Source organism: Caretta caretta, chromosome 26 (assembly GCF_965140235.1).
Source record: "Caretta caretta isolate rCarCar2 chromosome 26, rCarCar1.hap1, whole genome shotgun sequence".
Classification (NCBI taxonomy): Eukaryota; Metazoa; Chordata; order Testudines; family Cheloniidae; genus Caretta; species Caretta caretta.
The window spans coordinates 11312250-11331612 of NC_134231.1; the positions used below are offsets into that span (position 1 = coordinate 11312250).

At 43.2% G+C, this 19363-nt stretch overlaps 1 protein-coding gene across 1 annotated transcript in view; it reads right to left on the reverse strand.

The window, feature by feature from the left end:
* The window catches only part of GFPT1 (glutamine--fructose-6-phosphate transaminase 1), a 51964-nt gene that overhangs the window by 28226 nt on the left and 4375 nt on the right, over positions 1-19363 (reverse strand). The window contains exons 2-3 of the mRNA XM_048829197.2: positions 6068-6175; positions 5554-5661 (exon numbers count right to left, since the gene is read on the reverse strand). Of these exons, the coding sequence (XP_048685154.2) occupies positions 5554-5661; positions 6068-6175 (216 nt within the window). The remainder of the gene's footprint in view (positions 1-5553; positions 5662-6067; positions 6176-19363) is intronic.

The window sequence follows — 19363 nt, forward strand, 5'->3', positions numbered from 1 at the left end:
GTACCACTGACTCATGTGTAAAGGTTTGCAATATCAAAAATCAAATGTTTAATTTAATTGCCAATCTTTTAATAAATTTACCGACATGATTTTCTTCTCGGCTCTCCACCAACATGAAAATTGGAGCATTCCGAGTATTGCCTGTTAACGCCAAAGCTGTTTGTGGACAGGTATGAATATGCTCTAAGCTCTTCTTTGGGCAAAAAGTATCCCAACACCAGGGCATTTCCAACAAGTTCACAAAATCATTTCAGGTTTTCAGCAAGAACATCTTTGTCTCAGGAGTTCACTTGTTTTGCCACACTGAGTCCTCAGTAAGAAGCAATCATTTGTTTTTACTGGATATATTTTCTCCTGAGAACATTTTCAACTCTGATCATCTTTTCTCCTGCACATTGAAGACATATCTATGCATTTTACTTGTGTAGCTCTCGCATGCTTTTATTTACCAATAAGCCAATGGGAACATGATTGTGCATCAATGGGATGGTCTTACAAAACGAGGACCATAATTCTCAAATGTACACTTAATGAGCTATGGAGAAGTTCATAGCACTTGTTAGTAAAGAATAAGCCTGTTATGTTAGACAACGATTTACTCAGTGTTCTTCTCTACAGGCTGGAAACAGACAATCAAGCTTTCTTCAGGAAAGCTTGAGTGAGAAGAGGATGGGAACCGGTAAACTGAGAAAAGACTCACATACCAAGTAGTGAATTATTGTATAGTATAGCAATTAGCCGCATGCATCAGCTATGCCTCCCATTCTCCAAGTAGTTCTGTGACAAGGCTGTCAGAGAACTCTTACTGTAGATGTCCATGACAAACCTGTCTATCCCCCCACCTCAACCCTGTCCAGCTTACTATACGACCTTCAGTTTATTTCACATACCTACAAAGATACATTGACGAAATTATTCGTGTGGCGGTTTTTAAGTCTCACTCATCTGGCAACTCCATGCCTTTTTATTCTCAAAAAGAAAATAACCTTGAACAAGTCACCCAATTTTATTTTTATCCCTTGTGTTGGCCCATCATCTCTGATGCTACTGAAATATTAGCTCTGCCTGACGAAGCATAATCACCTTACACAATATTAAATTAGAATCCCCAACAGTAACAATTTAGTGCCTGGAAAGTATCAAATTAATCTTCTCTTGGTAGAAGTTCATCCTTCTGTTCAGAGATTACCTTTTCTGTCTCTCTGAATAGCTTTTCATAGACCGCAATATAGTTTTTCTAAGTCATTTTTAGTTGGAGATCATCATTTTACCACAAGTGCTTAAATCTTACCATTATTCCACTGTCTTTCTTTTTTATTGAATATATACAGTATAACCTTGTTTATTTAGACTTTGGTCTTAGCTGAACTAAGGTCAGGTCCATGCATTTCATTTGGATCAATGAGATTTTACTAGAGACTTGAGTTTATCTTAGTAATGGTAAAATTACATTAAAAGGCTATAGAATCAGTTTCTTGTAAATTTCATATATGAGAATCCTTTAAGTTAAATAAATATGCTGTAACTGAAGTTACTAACACCTGAAAATCAGGATATTAACTAGAAACAGACAACCATCAACTATAGTGGCAGATACCTTCAAGTTCATGCAGTGCTTACCCATACTTTACACAAAACAATTGTTTGCAGTTTTGTTTCCTGCAGAGATTTGACTAATTCAAAATCGGACTCTATCCAGGACATATAAAGAGTTTAGAAACAGAGCAGAATACCTCACTTCATGCTTTCTCATCAATTTGACAGTTCTACTTACAAGTATATTAGTATTTTTTCTTAACCAATTCCTTAGCCCATCTATTGCGCAAGATAAAACTAGGGTTTGCACTATAAGATATTTAGGTTATTCAGGAACTCAGTCAATTGGTAAATGCACTTATATTTTAAAAAGAAAAAAAAATTAAGGCTAAATTCAAAATGTCCTAGTGGATGATTTCTTCCTGCTTGCAGGGGAGGAGGGAGCTTATTTTTTAGAACTGAAATAAAATATATCCATATATAGATGGATTCTTATTAATGTTGTAATATTATTTTCACTATTTTGCTTTATTTGGATGAGAAATCAATGTACAGTTAATTCCCTTTCTAAAAGGTTGTTCCTTATTTTGAGAACTTCATTTTAAATTTACCAAGCTAAATGGGCCACAATCCAGCAAACATTTACAAGCACTTGTGAATCCTAGTGAATTAAATGGGACTGCTCTTAGATGTGAAACAGGGCTGTCGATTAATTGCAGTTAACTCACACGATTAACTCAAAAAAATTAATCGCAATTAATCGCAGTTTTATTCACACTTAAACAATAGAATGCCAATTGAAATTTTTTAAATATTTTGGATGTTTTTCTACATTTTCAAATATATTGATTTCAATTACAACACAGACTACAAAGTGTACAGTACTCACTTTATATTGACAGGTTTCAGAGGAACAGCCGTGTTAGTCTGTATTCGCAAAAAGAAAAGGAGTACTTGTGGCACCTTAGAGACTAACCAATTTATTTGAGCATGAGCTTTCGTGAGCTACAGCTCACTTCATCGGATGCATACCGTGGAAACTGCAGCAGACTTTATATATACACAGAGAATATGAAACAATACCTCCTCCCACCCCACTGTCCTGCTGGTAATAGCTTATCTAAAGTGATCAACAGGTGGGCCATTTCCAGCACAAATCCAGGTTTTCTCACCCTCCACCCCCCCACACAAATTCACTCTCCTGCTGGTGCTAGCCCATCCAAAGTGACAACTCTTTACATAATCAAGTTGGGCTATTTCCTGCATAAATCCAGGTTGGGGTGGGGGGGATGTGAGAAAACCTGGATTTATGCAGGAAATAGCCCAACTTGATTATGTAAAGAGTTGTCACTTTGGATGGGCTAGCACCAGCAGGAGAGTGAATTTGTGTGGGGGGGTGGAGGGTGAGAAAACCTGGATTTGTGCTGGAAATGGCCCACCTGTTGATCACTTTAGATAAGCTATTACCAGCAGGACAGTGGGGTGGGAGGAGGTATTGTTTCATATTCTCTGTGTATATATAAAGTCTGCTGCAGTTTCCACGGTATGCATCCGATGAAGTGAGCTGTAGCTCACGAAAGCTCATGCTCAAATAAATTGGTTAGTCTCTAAGGTGCCACAAGTACTCCTTTTCTTTTCACTTTATATTATTTTTATTACAAATATTTGCACTGTAAAAATGACATAAGAAATAGTATTTTTCAATTCACCTCATACAAGTACCATAGTGCAATCTCTTTATCGTGAAAGTGCAACTTACAAATGTAGATTTTTGTTTGTTAGATAATTGCACTCAAAAACAAAACAATTTAAAACTTTAGAGCCTACAAATCCACTCAGTCCTACTTCTTGTTCAGCCAATCACTAAGAGAAACAAGTTTGTTTACATTTACAGGAGACAATGCGGCCTACTTCTTATTTACGTCATCTGAAAGTGAGAACAGATGTTCGCATGGCACTTTTGTAGCCGGCATTGCAAGGTATTTATGTGCCAGATATGCTAAACATTTGCATGCCCCTTCATGCTTTGGCCACCATTCCAGAAGACATGCTTCCATGCCGATGATGCTTACTGAAGAAATAATGCGTTAATTACATTTGTGACTGAACTCCTTGGGGGAGAATTGTATGTCTCCTGCTCTGTCTTTTACCCCCATTCTGACATATATTTCTTGTTATAGCAATCTCAGATAATGACCCAGCATGTTGTTCATTTTAAGAACACTTTCACTGTAGATTTCACAAAATGCAAAGAAGATACCAATGTGAGATTTCTAAAGATAGCTACAGCATCTGACCCAAAATTTAAGTGCCTTCCAAAATCTGAGAGAGATGAGGTGTGGAGCATGCTTTCAGAAGTCTTAAAAGAGCAATACACTGATGTGAAAAATCACAGAACCTGAACCACCAAAAAAGAAAATCAACCTTCTGCTGGTGGCATCTGACTCAGATGATGAAAATGAACATGCATTGGTCTGCACTCCTTTGGTTCGTTACTGAGAAGAACCTATCATCAGAATGGATGCATGTCCTCTGGAATGGTGGTTGAAGCACGCAGGGACGTATGAATCTTTAGTGCATCTAGCAGGCATAGGCACCAACTTTGCCTGGCGTCAGTGGGTGCTCGTGCCCTCCCGCCCCCTTCTGCCCCGCTGCCTTTCCAACCCCTTTCCCAAAGCCCCCACCCCAACTCCACCTTCTCCCTGTCCCTATTGGACTCCTTCCCCAAATCCCTGCCCCGGCCCCGCCTCTTCCCCTGAGTGCAACGCCTTCCCGCTCCTCCCCTCTCCCTCCCACAGCTTGTTTCGCGGTGGCACGTGCTGGGAGGAGAAGTGGGGACGGCGCGCTCAGGGGAGGAGGAGAGCTGAGGCAGGGTGGGGAGCTGCCGCTGGGTGCAGAGCACCCACCAATTTTTCCCTGTGGGTGCTCCAGCCCCGGAGCACCCACAGAGTCGGTGCCTATGCTGGCAGGTAAGTATCTTGTAACACTGGGTACATCAGTGCCATGAGAATGCCTGTTCTCACTTTCAGGTGATGTTGTCAACAAGAAGTGGGCAGCATTATCGCCTGCAAATGTTAACAAACTTCTTTGTCTGAGCGATTGGCTTTACAAGAAGTAGGACTGAGTGGACTTGAAGGCTCTAAAGTTTTACATTTTTTTATTTTTGAATGCAGATTTTTTTGTACATAATTCTACATTTGTAAGTTCAACTTTCATTATAGAGAGCTTGCACTTCAGTACTTGTATTAAGTGAATTGAAAAACGCTAATTCTTTTATTTTTACATTGCAAATATTTATACTAAAAAATAAATATAAAGTGAGCACTGTACACTTCGTATCCTGTGTTGTAACTGAAATCAATATATTTGAAAATGTGGAAAACATCCAAAAATATTTATATAAATAGTAGTCTATTATTTTTTAATCATATGATTAATCACAATTAATTTTTTTAATCGCTTGACAGCCCTAGTGTGAAGTTAAGCATGTGCTTAAGTACTTTGCTGGATTTGGGCCTTAAACTGTACTGATCTGAAAATTTCCACTTAATAGATACAACACAGACATTAATTCAAAATAATCAGTCAAATCTGTGACTTTCAGATTCTATGATGAACAAACCCTTAAAGAATATTTAAACTCCCTTGCCCTAGAAAAAACCCTAAAATGTTTATTAATACTTTTTCAGTTACATCTTCCACTATTAAAGACATTTTTCTCCCACGTAAAACAGCACTGTACCATTGTGAGTATAGCGGCATGCCTACAGTTAGCTGATGGTTTTACTAGGTTAGTATAGCGGCATGCCTACAGTTAGCTGATGGTTTTACTTGACAGATCAAAGACTTCCTTGTTCAGAAATTATGTCGCCCAAACAATACTAAGGACAGAATATACACGATACATAAGATCTCAATATACATAATATATTGATCCATATACATGAGATTACACTTAACGTGTAAAGAATCGCAGGATATTTTTGGAAAGGGGAAGAGGTAAAGTGTAATACATACTGTTAATCTCTTCATCCAGAGCCTTCACTTTCCCTTTCTTTTTGATCAGTTGGATTTTGCCGGCATTAGCCTCCCAGTCTTTGTCATTTCCTCCATCGATTCCCACACCTAATGGTTTCCCACAAAACACAACCAACAAATTGTGAAGCACAGAAACTTATGTTGCACCATCTGTGTTTCATATTCAAGAAAATTGAGGGACAAACTTCAGGAATAATGGTACAAAATCCCCTAGATTAAGACTAAATAACCCCTTGTTATATTAAAAGGCACACTCCAATTCCTGAATGAAAGGCGTTGAGAATATTTTTATGTAAATCTGCAATTACTGCTCAAAAAGTTTTACGTATTCTGGTGCAACAATGTAGAACTGTCTGTTTTAATTTCCTGAAAACGGGAAAGCGCAGCAGAAAGCAAAGACTTATTTGTGACCACCTGTCTAATAAGCATACCGGTAAAATGGCAATTTTGCAGTATAAAAGAAAAAGAATTGTTACTTTATCGAATAACCTACCTGCAGAATCATATCCTCTGTACTCCAATCTCTGAAGCCCTTTGATAAGGGTCTCCAGGATCTCCCGTCTTGTCCGGGGAACATGGTAGTTTAGGTAAGCAAAGATGCCTATCGAAAAGAAAGTTATATTTTAAGAGTGGTCCATTTAACTTGATGATAAAGCACCAAATGACAGACTGTTGTGTTGGATTTCCATGGGCACAAAGGATAAGGTGCAAGATTTGCCATGCTGAAGTGAACCCTTGCCAATGTACATTACAATTCTCTTGCAGGAAAGTACCATTAAATTCTTATCCTTTCCACACCTATTCCAAGTTCTCTAAGGGCAGAGACAGTGTTGACATTTGGGAAGCCGAGACTAAACCCTTAGCCCCACTATTTACATGGCACTAAAACCAACTGAACAAAGCAGTCAACCAGTAGAGAGAAGCTTGGTTGAGTTGGGGACTGAACTTTCACATGAACTATGGAACTCACTGCCCTAAGACAGAACCACCACAGCTGAGCTATTTCAGAACTAAAGTTCAGATTCAGGAAACTGTTTAAGCAAATGCTTAATTTAAGCACATACTTAAGCACTGTTCTGAATAGGATTTTCTTCCCTAAACTGGGACCCACATGCAGAACTTATTTATTCAACACAGCTTCCCCTCAATGGAGTTCTGCACACAGACAGATAGGCAACACACCCATTCACTCATACACGCTAAAATCCTTACAAATGAATCAAGCTATTTCCCCTTTAGGCTGGAAAGGAAGAAAGAGAAATTGTTACTTCTATTTTTAAACACGTGGCAGGCACTCACATACTATGGTGATGGAGGCCTACATAAGTACTTAGCTCTATAATGAAAATTTAATTATTTGGATCTTTTTCAGAAAGATTCCATTTGCTACTGCGATAAAGCAGCAACCCATGATGACATTTATTGGGATGAAGATCATTTGTTCTAGAAACTATTCCTTCACCTTGCCCCACCATTTTAACAAAGAAAAGACATCAGTAAGTATAAAAGTGCAACAAGTTTGAAAATTTAAAACATACACCTACACCCATACACAGTGTAAACTTCCAAAAGAGACTAGTGATTTTGAGTTCCCCACATGAGACACCTTAGAGGGTTTTTCAGAAAATGGATGCTCAATTATTGTCAAAAATTTGGTTATTTTTAAGATCACTCAAAGAAAGGCACTCCAAATTCACTTTAGAAAAAGTAGGCTATATTTTTAATCAATGTGTCTCCATCTTCCTCATCCATACTCAGGTAAGTAGTCTTTACGCATGCAAGGAGACCTCAAAGACTATAGGTCTACTTATATACATAAGGACTAGTCACATAAGTAAGCATCTGCAAGATCATGCCCTTCAACAGCTTGTGTTACTGACATTATCCTAGATCATTCTAAACCCTCTAATCGTTTTCTTTTTTATACTGAGCAGTATAAGCAGAGAATTCTAGGTTTACAGATGTACCGAATCTCATGTTACAAAGCCTTGAAATGTTTACCAGGTACCTATTTCCCTGAGGCAGACAAGCAGATATGGGGGACTTGCATCAAGGTAGTACTGTACCCTAGACCTAGACCCTGATGCCCTTCCGCCAATCCTCTCTTCTTTGATATAGAGCTCAGTTTGTGGGTGTTAGACGAGTTTGGAGCTTTCCATCCCCAAGCTGATGGCATGCAAGGGAAGCTTTGTCTTCTCATTTCCAGGGCCTCAGTTCCAAACTGAAGAGTGAAAATGACCAAAGAGAAGGGAGCTTCTCTCTTCTTCTTCTGCTGCGGCAAGTAAAGCACCTCTATTTCCTCCTCATCCCCTCTCGGTTGTGGAAAAACCTGGATGAAGAGAGGGTCCTCTTCTTTTTTACTCAATCCCTTCGAGCTACTCGGAAAGAAGCAGCAGCTTCCCGCTTGCACCCTTCTTCCCTGACCACTTGAATGCCTCTGTGGCTACTCGGATCTTGTCTACGCTTGAGGCCGCATGTTGGGTACATGTAGCTACATGCTGCAGTGAAAACCAGGCTGTGTCCATACTTATCACTGCGATGTGTAGCCACACACAGTGATACTCTGGCAGGGGGAGGCAGCTCCCCGCTGCCAGAGCCTTTCACTATGGTGAGGAAAAGCTCAGTCAGCGGGGAGACAGCTGGAAGCTGCTGGAGCCTTTCACAGGGACAGGGAAAGGCTCTGGCAGTGGGACATTACACTGCTGAAAACAACGACGGGAGGCAGCGCTTGGGTGCATACAGAGCTGCGTAGGGTACATACCCTAGGGTTCAGGTGTGCAGGGCACGCTACCCCCCTAAGCCATGCCTCACTGTCTACAGCGCTATTTACACCGGAGCTAGCTGGGCCTGCAGTGTCTGTACTCGACACATCACCCCACCTGTAGGGGTGCCTTCAGTGTTCAGAGCAGGAGAGTGCAATTTACAACAGTCCAGTCAGTTTCATGATTTTGCTCAGAACATTCTGAACACGATTCTTGTAAATTCCACTCTGCGGCTGCCAGCTGGGATGGGGTGCGGCCCGGGAAGCTTCCTGTAGCCGCTGAGTGAGTAGGGATGGGCTTTCCACAAGCCTTGCAAGCCAACAGTATAGACATTGCAAGCAATCATATCTGCAGTTAAATAACTCTCTCTGCTGCAGTTCGAAACATTTCATTTTAAGGATCCCTTCCTGACCCTCTTCCAATCCCATCCCACCCATTTGGCTTAGAATTTTACTGTCTGCTAATTAAATATGTTTAGTTTCTTATATTTCCAGAACTGCATTCCTCAAGCACACAACCACGCCCCTCTCTGCAACTCAACAGACTGCAGAAAGTTGCCATCTCAAGACACTGAGGCTGAAGGATAGCACATTTCAACTACATTCGGGCCTCCTAAAAACCTTTAAATAATTTCCAGTCTTACGATCACCAGCGCTACTCAGATCACAGTTGCTTTGGCCTAGTCTACCCCTAACACTCAGGTCAACCTAGCTACACCGATCAGGGCTGACACAAATTTCATACCCTCAGCGCCACAGTCAGGTCGAGCTAACCCCTGGTGGAGAAGCAGCTAAGCAGGCAGAAGGATAAATCTTTCATCAGCCTACCTACCACCTTTCGGAGACACGGATTAACGGAAAAACCCCTTCCATTGATAAGGGAAGCATCCACACTACAGTGGCTCAGCTGCAGCGCCTTCACTGTGCGGCTGCAGTGTAAACATGGCCTTCCTTTGTTATTGCTAATCAGTACACTTGTAAGGCTGGACAACGACGCCTTACTTTAGTAAACTCCTAAAAAGCCGCATGTAATCCTAGGCCATTTCAGGCGGCTGCCGCTGAGAAAGCGCTAGTGTACGGAGGCAGAGATGATCATTCCCCTGTATTCGACATTGGTGTCCAGTTCGGGGCCCCACTCTACAAGAAGCATGTGGAAAAATTGGAAAGAGTCCAGCGGAGGGCAACAAAAATGATTAGAGGGCTGGAGCACATGACCTATGAGAGAGGCTGAGAGAACTGGGATTGTTTAGTCTGCGGAACAGAAGAATGAGGGGGGATTTGATAGCTGCTTTCAACTACCTGAAAGGGGGTTCCAAAGAGGATGGAGCTCGGCTGTTCTCAGTGGTGGCAGATGACAGAACAAGGAGCAATAGTCTCAAGTTACAGTGGGGGAGGTTTAGGTTGGATATTAGGAAAAACTTTTTCACTAAGAGGGTGGTGAAACACTGGAATGGGTTACCTAGGGAAGTGGTGGAATCTCCTTCCTTAGAGGTTTTTAAGGTCAGGCTTGACAAAGCCCTGGCTGGGGTGATTTATTTAGGGATCGGTCCTGCTTCGAGCAGGGGGTTGGACTAGATGACCTTCTGAAGTCCCTTCCAACCCTGATATTCTATGATTCTGATATGAAATGCTTCTAATTCTCTTCCCAAGCTAGGGAGAGAGATTCTGAAGACCAAAGGGTGCAGAGGGGAAAAGAAATTTGCAGAACATAGAATGTGGAGATCAGATAATTCAAACTCTTTTGGCTTCCCAAATCTCCCCAGGTCAGAAAGACAGCCTAAATCAGCAGAAACTGAAAATTACTATATAATGACTGTTTAGTTTCCATTCATATGCAAAATGAGTTGGTGGTCTCATGGTCTCTGTCCAGTTTCTAGTGGACAGGTATCTACACCACAGAATCACAACTGCTACAGCACTCTTAACAAGATGCCAAGAACTGAATGAGCATCAAGACCAAACTATCCTCCCCCACTTAGAGATGGTTCATCTGGAATAGGCTTGAGACACATCGCTGCCTATTTTCTATTTGTTCTGTAGCTAAAAGGAAACTTTCATCTGTAAAGCTGTCAATCTGGCACTTGTCTTGAGCACTAAAAATGTACGAATGTTCTAAAAACACCAAACAGCTCACTCAGGAGGTCAGCAAAGAAGAAATTTGGATCCAAGGCTAAAAATGTCACAAGAGGCAGAGGAAAAGGTTGAGAAGGAAGATCGCTCTCGGCACCAGAAATGTAGAGTTCGCGAATCAGAACGGTCAGTGACAGAAAAGGCAGTCATTACACCGAATACAGAATAGGTCAAGAAATTGAAGAGATGTTCCGAAAGGAAGAGGAGGAGACAAAGATTCAGTTCCGGTTGGCTTCAGCCTTTAGCTCTATCCCACTTGGGAGGATAATGGAGATCTTCATAGTAAACCAAAATTTCTAAAACTAAGCACGGCAGAGGAAAAGCAGGAGAAACGGGTTTCAAAACCCTTCTGAGAGAGGGGAAGGTGGAACGGTAATGCAATACAAATACAAAGGCAGCACAGACTGATTAATCACTTTAAAAATATGATATACCGGATAAAAAATAAATTTCCTTACCTATGTTACGAGCAAAACTAGTGGTTAAAAAACTAAATATCTGAAAAATCCTCTCACCATCTATGCTGTTTGTCCATGCTGAGTGATGTATTAACAATAAAAAATAGACTTTTCAATTTCACTTTTGTTTGGAATAAGTTTCTAGTCTTTTACTTTCTGGTTTCCATGCACTAACACAGTGAACCTTTGGTTCACAGCACTGCAAGGGAAGACACCAATTGAAACGTAAAAAATATTTTCGTTTGAGATTTATTCTTGTAATATTTTTAAAAGGGGTTTCTAGCAAGATTTAGGTTCTGTGTCTTTTTTTGTTTTTAAACATAGTTCTGCATGGTGACTGATTAAAAAAGAATCAGAATGGAATTCTGTGTTTGTTGTTTCAACTGGTTTCTCTTTCAAATTTGCTCCATTTGCAACGGAAAGGTTTTTTCCCCCCTAACCACCAGGTTCTGCAGATCAATTTACGCCCCCAGGTGTACTTGTGCAACCTCACTGTCTTCAGATCACAACTTCAGTTATACCTGTGCAAACCCAGGGAAAGGAATGCCATTATGTTGGTATAACTAAAAACACACTTTGAAGACAATGAGGCCGTACAGCCATATCTGAAAGAATAATTTGACCTGCAGAACCTTTGTTTCTGGTGATAACGAGTGAGATGAAGACAAGCCATTTCTCTCTCTCTGAGCCCAGGGTCAGGTCTTGGGCCGGCAGCTGGGGAAAAGAACATCTTTTTACTTGTAAACTGAACAAAGAGATCATTTCAATGAGCACCAAAATGCTGCCACTTCTATTATACAACTCGAGCGCAGGTTATTAAGTACCAGAAGCATGCCACTTTCACAAAAGCAAAGCCCCAGTAGTGACTTTCCCACTCTCTGACGGTCAGTTTCCCCCACCCCCATTCAAGCAGATAAAAAGATAACAACTGTTTGGAGTGTTATGGGTGGAGCTGGTCGGAAAGGAGTGTATTCTTTTGTCAGAAAATGCTAATTTTGTTGAAATCTAAAGATTCCCCGGGGACATGTCAATTTCCAAGCAATTCCAAGGGAAACCAGACAGGTTCCACCCTACCTGCCTGGTTTCCTGCTGGTTCTACCCTGGAGCCAGGCTGGGGAGCCAAGAGCCTGGAAGCCTTGAAACTCTCAACTTTTGGGGCTCCCAGTGTCCCCTAGGGACCTGCCAAGCAAACTGCACTGATTTATATATTCCAATGGCTAGAGGGGACCATTGTGACCATGCAAGTTTAGGTCACAGGGCAGAGATCTCCCCCAAAATCATTCTTAGAGCATACATATCTTGTTTTAAAAAAATCCAATCTTCATTTAAAAATGGTCAGTCATGGAGACTCCACCATGATCCTTGGTAAATTGTTCTAATTACTCTCAGTGTGAAAAACATACGCCTTATTTCCTGTCTGAAATGATCTAGCTTCAACTTCTAGCATTTGCATCTTGTTAGACCTTTCTCTGCTAGACATGCGCTTAGTACAGGTTTCTAGTACTCCAGTCCTGAGACAGAGAAATGCTTCTTTGTGGCACCCACCTAACTATACACTGCAACATCTTTGTCAGTGCACGCTGTAGCTGTTGGCATTATTAATGGCTAGGCTGTGTTGGCAAGGGTATCATACAAACAGACTTCTTTTGAGATCATTAGCTCACTCTGACAGGACAAACTATGGTGCAACAAGGAAACAAGAATGAAACATCACAAGGGAGTTAATCATTGCATTCAATTCAGAATGACAAATTATGTTGCCTGAAACCAAGCTCTTTTCCTCCTCCTATTCATAATCAAAAAGAACACTGCCAAGAACACTGGGATTAAAAAATAAAATCATCCAACTTCACACCATTCCTTAAGGTAGCATCTTCCAGGTATTTTTCCAACAGATCCTTGCAGGCACATTAAAAATGCATCTACATGATTTCCTGAGATGATCACTAGCATTAATAAGTAGGTGACTCCAGCATCATAAAGCAATAAAAAACAATTAAGCCTGATTAACATATGCATAATTTCTTCCCAGGCAATTACTATGATAGTACTGCAATTTTCAACCAAAAAAAAGTATTAGGAAAGGGACTAATTTCTGGCTAGGATTATTATCAAGGTAGATCTCGCAGTGCTCTAAAAAAACCACCTCTACGAGGGGCGCGGATCCAGCGCTGGGGCACTGGATGCTTTCTAGCTACACTGGTGCTTTATAGCACTGAAACTTGCTGCACTCGGGGGGGGGGGGGGGGGGGGGTCGTCACACCCCTGAGCGAGGAAGTTGTCGCGCTGTAAATTGCCATTGTAAACAAGCCCTTCGAAATCTAGTCTCATAAACTGAGTCCACATTTGTTCTGAAATAAAAGAAAAGCACTAATTTGACTGAGAGGAAGTTGGAACAAATTATTTACTGCAGAGCTGTTACCAGAGAATTCAGTCTCCTACTCCTGACTAGCAGTTAGAGCAAGGGACTTTTGAGTTCTATGCCTTGCTTAGCACTGCATGACCTTGAGCGAGTCACTTGATTTCTCTGTGATGGGTAAACTTAGTCTACAAAACGGCTGCTATGAAGCTTCACGGGCTGAGATCCAACAGAAGCTTTATTTATTTCTAATAGCAGCAGCAACATGCTAAGCACTTGTACAAACACAAAATGAAATGTCCCTGCCTCAGACAGCTCACAATGTAAACCATTATTGCTACTGCAAGTAATCACAGTATTTAGGGACTGTCTACACAAGAAGTTATTCTGGAACAGGACTTAACTCACTTGGGTTAAGCTAAACAGGAACAAGGCACTCTTGTTCTACAATAAGAGCGTCAACACATGGAGTTATTCAGGAACAACTGTTCTTGAATGACTTCGTGTGTACATAAGCTCTAAGGCAGGGGTCTCAAACTCGTGGCCCGCGAACCTTCCCAGTATGGCCCGTGGGGCTCCAGCAGTTTTGAGGCCAGTTCTCTGCCTTGCCGCCCCCCCCCACACTAGCGATTTATAATGGCCCGGGGCCCCGGCAGCACGGCGGAGCTGAGCAGCATCTGCCAGCCCCACGGCATGGCAGGGCTGTGCCTCTGCGCGCTGCTCCTGCCCCGAGCGCCCCTGCAGCCAATGGAAAGCTGTGGGGGCAGTGCATGGGGGCAGCAGTGCACGGAGGCCCCCCGGCCCGCCCCACCTTGGAGCCCCACGTAAGCGCCACATAGGGCTGGAAGGGACCCCCTCCCAGAGCCTGCGCCCCAAACCCTTTCCCACACACCCCTCCCGCCCCCAAACTCCCTCCCAGAGCCTGCGCCCCAAACCCTTTCCCACACACCCCTCCCGCCCCCAAACTCCCTCCCAGAGCCTGCACCCCCTCCCCGCACCCCCTCCTACGCCTACACTCCCTCCCAGAGCCTGCACCCCCACCTCTGTCCCATACACACCCTCCTGCCCCCAAACTCCCTCCCAGAGCCTGCACCCCTCCCCCCTGCACCGAGCCTGCACCCAGCACCCAAATTCCATCCCAGAGCCTGCACCCCAGACCCCATCTCCCACCCACAGTCCCTCCCCGAGCCCAACCTCTCACCTCTTCTGCACCCAAACTGCCTCCCAGAGCCTGCACCCCAATCCCCTACCCCAGTCCTCCTCCCCGACCCAAACTCCCAGAGCCTTAGGTAGGTGGGGGAGCTGTGGAGGGGAGGGCAGTTCTGGGCAGCATGAGTGACATTACTGGCCTGCTGGGAGGATTTGAGGACTGGCACTGACCCTAAGGTAAATTGAGTTTGAGACCCCTGCTCTTAGGCAATGTTAATTTACTGTGTATTTGTACCATGCTGTAAGGGTGCCTTATATTTTTAGAAAAAAGAAAAGGAGTACCTGTGGCACCTTAGAGACTAACCAATTTATCTGAGCATAAGCTTTCCTGAGCTACAGCTCACTTCATCAGCTGTAGCTCACGAAAGCTTATGCTCAAATAAATTGGTTAGTCTCTAAGGTGCCACAAGTCCTCCTTTTCTTTTTGCGAATACAGACTAACACGGCTGCTACTCTGAAACCTGTTATATTTTTAGAGTAATTCCTACTATCCTACTAGTTCATCCATGCACTAACACTAAAGGACTCCTTTGTCCTAATGATAATGATTAAGGTCTTGATCTTGGAACGAGCTCTGTCTGTGCAGAATTTGTTGCAATAACAGGGCCTAAATTAGATCAAACAAACAAACACCTGGTTAAATAAAGGTTTCAGAGTAGCAGCTGTGTTAGTCTGTATTCGCAAAAAGAAAAGGAGGACTTGTGGCACCTTAGAGACTAACAAATTTATTTGAGCATAACCTTTCGTGAGCTACAGCTCACTAGCTCACGAAAGCTTATGCTCAAATAAATTTGTTAGTCTCTAAGGTGTCACAAGTGCTCCTTTTCTGGTTAAATAAAAACACCTTACAAACTGGGAGAGGGGAGGGAAGCAAGGACTTCTCTACAAATGAAACTGATGGAGAAACCAAACGCCAAAACATGTTCTAATATTAACCACGAAACCTAGGCACCAAAAGAAAGTAGTACATAAGGTAGGTATAACTTAATCCTACCTCAGCACAGGGAGATGGACTTGATGGTTTCTTGACATCCCTTCCAGCCCTATATTTCTATGTTTCTTTAACCAATGCACAATTCTGTGAGATGCCTATCACCCCGAATTTCTATGTACTCCACTGGGAGTAGCGGGGGCTCAACATCCTGCAGGATTGGATCCCTGTCATTTACCTGCTGGTTTCAACTGGAAAACTCTGTGAACCACTGAGTGACGAGAAGATGCTAAGTCTGTGCAGATGCTAAGTCTGTGATGGGCAGAAATGAGCAGATGACTGTTATTATGGCTGCAGCCTACAGATAGGATAGTTAGCTTACTTTTACATCATCGGCTTTTCAAAGTACCTAAGAAAGTGAGCAGGAAAAACATCCATTTTGTGGAGGAACAATACTTGTGCACCGGATGGCTTCTTTACTGCCCAAATACATGTAAGTGTCCTTATATATGAAAGACACGATTTTTCCAAATTAAAGGATATTATTGTTCCATCAAATCTAGCATCCTACCTCAAGTAGTTACCATTAGCTGATGCCTCAGAGAAAAGCACCTAACTAGTTGTGCAATGGTGTTAATGGGATGAAAAAAAACCCTCCTTCCTGACGCTTGCAGCAATCATCAGATAGATTACATCCTGAATAACTACAAATAATATTAGACCTAAAATTATTCAGCCTTTAAAAAAAAAAAAAGTCCCGCTATAGTATTTTACTGGTTTGATTATTTACAGACTATTAGGCCGGATCATTTTACAAAACCTGTTTTCAAACTATTTCTGAGGTCAGTCTGAACTGGTTAAGGGCATCCACACCACAGACTCACTTCATCCATCCGGATTACAGCCAGCAAACTGATTTGCCCTGTGAATACTGCATTACAGAAGCCTTGTATAACCAAACCTTACCAGCCCAACCACCAAATCCACACATCTGCCCCTTGCCATGATGATTGTGATGAATAAAATATTATATTTGCCCTTAACAAAATCAAAAAAACAAACAAAAATAAATCTTACTTGCCCCAGGCAAGAAGGCAATAGCATTACAAAGGCTGGATCATTTGCTATGGGTGCAACCAAACAGGTTCAGATTTCCTGATAAAGTACTTGCCTGAAGTGAGCTGTAGCTCACGAAAGCTTATGCTCAAATAAATTGGTTAGTCTCTAAGGTGCCACAAGTACTCCTTTTTTTAGATAAGCTATTACCAGCAGGAGAGTGGGGTGGGAGGAGGTATTGTTTCATGGTCTCTGTGTATATAATGTCTTCTGCAGTTTCCACAGTATGCATCCGATGAAGTGAGCTGTAGCTCACGAAAGCTTATGCTCAAATAAATTGGTTAGTCTCTAAGGTGCCACAAGTACTCCTTTTCTTTTTGCGAATACAGACTAACACGGCTGTTACTCTGAAACCTATTTCCCCATGTTTATTCCCCCCCACCACCCCCTTCCCTTCATCAGACATTCTTGTTAACTGCTGGAAATGGCCCACCTTGATTATCAATACAAAGAGAGCCCTTCCCCCCCCCCCCCCCCCACTCTCCTGCTGGTGATAGCTCACTTTACCTGATCACTCTCATTACAGTTTTCAGAGTAACAGCCGTGTTAGTCTGTATTCGCGAAAAGAAAAGGAGTACTTGAAGTGAGCTGTAGCTCACGCTCAAATAAATTGGTTAGTCTCTAAGGTGCCACAAGTACTCCTTTTCTCATTATAGTGTGTATGGTAACACCCATTGTTCCATGTTCTCTGTGTATATAAATCTCCCCACTGTATTTTCCACTGCATGCATCCGATGAAGTGAGCTGTAGCTCACGAAAAGCTTATGCTCAAATAAATTGGTTAGTCTCTAAGGTGCCACAAGTCCTCCTTTTCTTTTTGCGAATACAAACTAACACGGCTGTTACTCTGATACTTGCATTAAGGTATTTGAACTTTAAGTCATCCATGCATTCAGATTTCAGGACCACTATTGCCAAGAGAGCAGAGCTAATAGGGTGAATGTAAAGTTAACAGCAACTGTTATGATCTATTTAGGTTCTTATTTACATCCTCCTAAGATAAGCATGCCTTCTAAACCATAGGTGGGCAAACTACAGCCTGCGGGACCCTCCTGCCTGACCCCTAAGCCTCCGGCCCCTCCTCTGATTTTCCCCCTCTCCCAAAGCCTCAGCTCACTGTGCTCTGGGTGGCGCGGCTGCGAGCTCTTGCCGGGCAATGCAGCTGCAGAGCCGCAGCCTGACCCGGTGCTCTGTGCTGCACGGTGGCGTGGCTGGCTCCAGCCAGGCAGTGCAGCTGCCTGTCCTGGTGCTCTGGACGGCGCGGCTGCAGCACCCTGAGCCACCGGTGCTCCAGGCAGCATGGTAAGGGGGCAGGAGGGGTTGGATAGCGGGGCAGGTGTGTGGATAGGGGTTGGGGCGGTCGGAGGGCAGGGAACAGGGGGGTTGAATGGGGGCAGGGTTCAAGGGGGGCAGTCAAGAAGGAGGGGGGGTTCGATGGGGCTTTGGGGGGCGGTCAGGGGTGGGAGGTCCGGGGGCAGTCAGGGAATGGGGGGGTTGGATGGGGCAGGTACTCAGGTGTGAGAAGCAGGGGGGGTCAGATAGGGGGTGGTGGCTTGGCCACACCTGGCTGTTTGGGGAGGCACAGCCTCCCCTAACCGGCCCTCCATACAATTTCGGAAACCTGATGTGGCCGTCAGGCCAAAGAGTTTGCCCGCCCCGTTCTAAACCATTTAGTGAATTAAACTAGTTTAAGAAATCACAGGCGAGACACTAAAGTAGATAAATGTTCTCAGTTCTTTCAGGTTGTATTTTTAGCTAGCCACAATTTTTACAATAAATCAGGGGCCCTGTAGAACTTTACAGATATTGCTATGTTGAATAACATTACCCCTCCGAACTAGAGCTGGCTGAAACACAGGATGTCAGTTTTACTCAGGACCTACCCAAGTTCCCAGGGGCAGCACCTCCACAAAGACTATCCAAAGCCCTCAGTCTCCCAGGGCAGCTAGCTATTCAGACTAGCCAACTCGCAAGCAGGTAGCTTGGGGAGAAAGCTGGCTCAAGAGTCTGGAAACACTGGGGTTCCTGGCCCAGAGCTGTTACAGATCCACAGACACTGGAAACCTGCCCCAGAACCTTCAGGCTCCCAGCTCTGTGTCAGCCTGCAGGACTGGAGGCTAGACACAAAGAGCCCTGGCTAGAGCCAGGGTTCCCAGTGCTTCCAAATTTCTTGCTAACAAGCTGGGAATCCTAAAGTCCTGAGAGCCCCACCTCAAGCCGGGTCTCCCAGGGCTTCCCAGGCACCAGAAATTTCAGATTCAATGACATTTCCAACCAGCTCTACTCAGAGCAGGAACAGAACTCAGGCCCTCCTGCTCCAAAAGCAAAGGCCCCTGTCACTTGACCAACAGGAGAAGCTGACGGCTGTTGTTAGTACAGGACCAAGAACATGCAACTAAATAGTTTAGATTCCATCCAACAGAGGAGAGTTGTCCACAAAAGCACACCAATTCAACATACAGTGGTTTCAAGTAATTTAGCACCCCACTCTCTCCACACACACACAACCTTCATTTTCTACCTTTTTGCATTCCCTGCAGCCAAAGGGTCCCTCACCTTTAATTCTGGCTATGATGATAATCTCTAATTTAACTGTTTCTTTTGGAATTCAACAAAGCTTTCTCAAAGCTAGCTTGCCTCCGATCTTTGCTTCAACGTTTGCAGCGAGGGAGGGAGAAGATCCTACTCTGCTTATATTTTTACATTACATCATAACCCAAACACAACTACGCTAATGCTTCTTTTGTACTCTGTTTTCGATTCTTCGGACAGGAAATCTCTCTGCTTCACCAGGAACGAGATGCGAACACACTGGTACTGCCAAA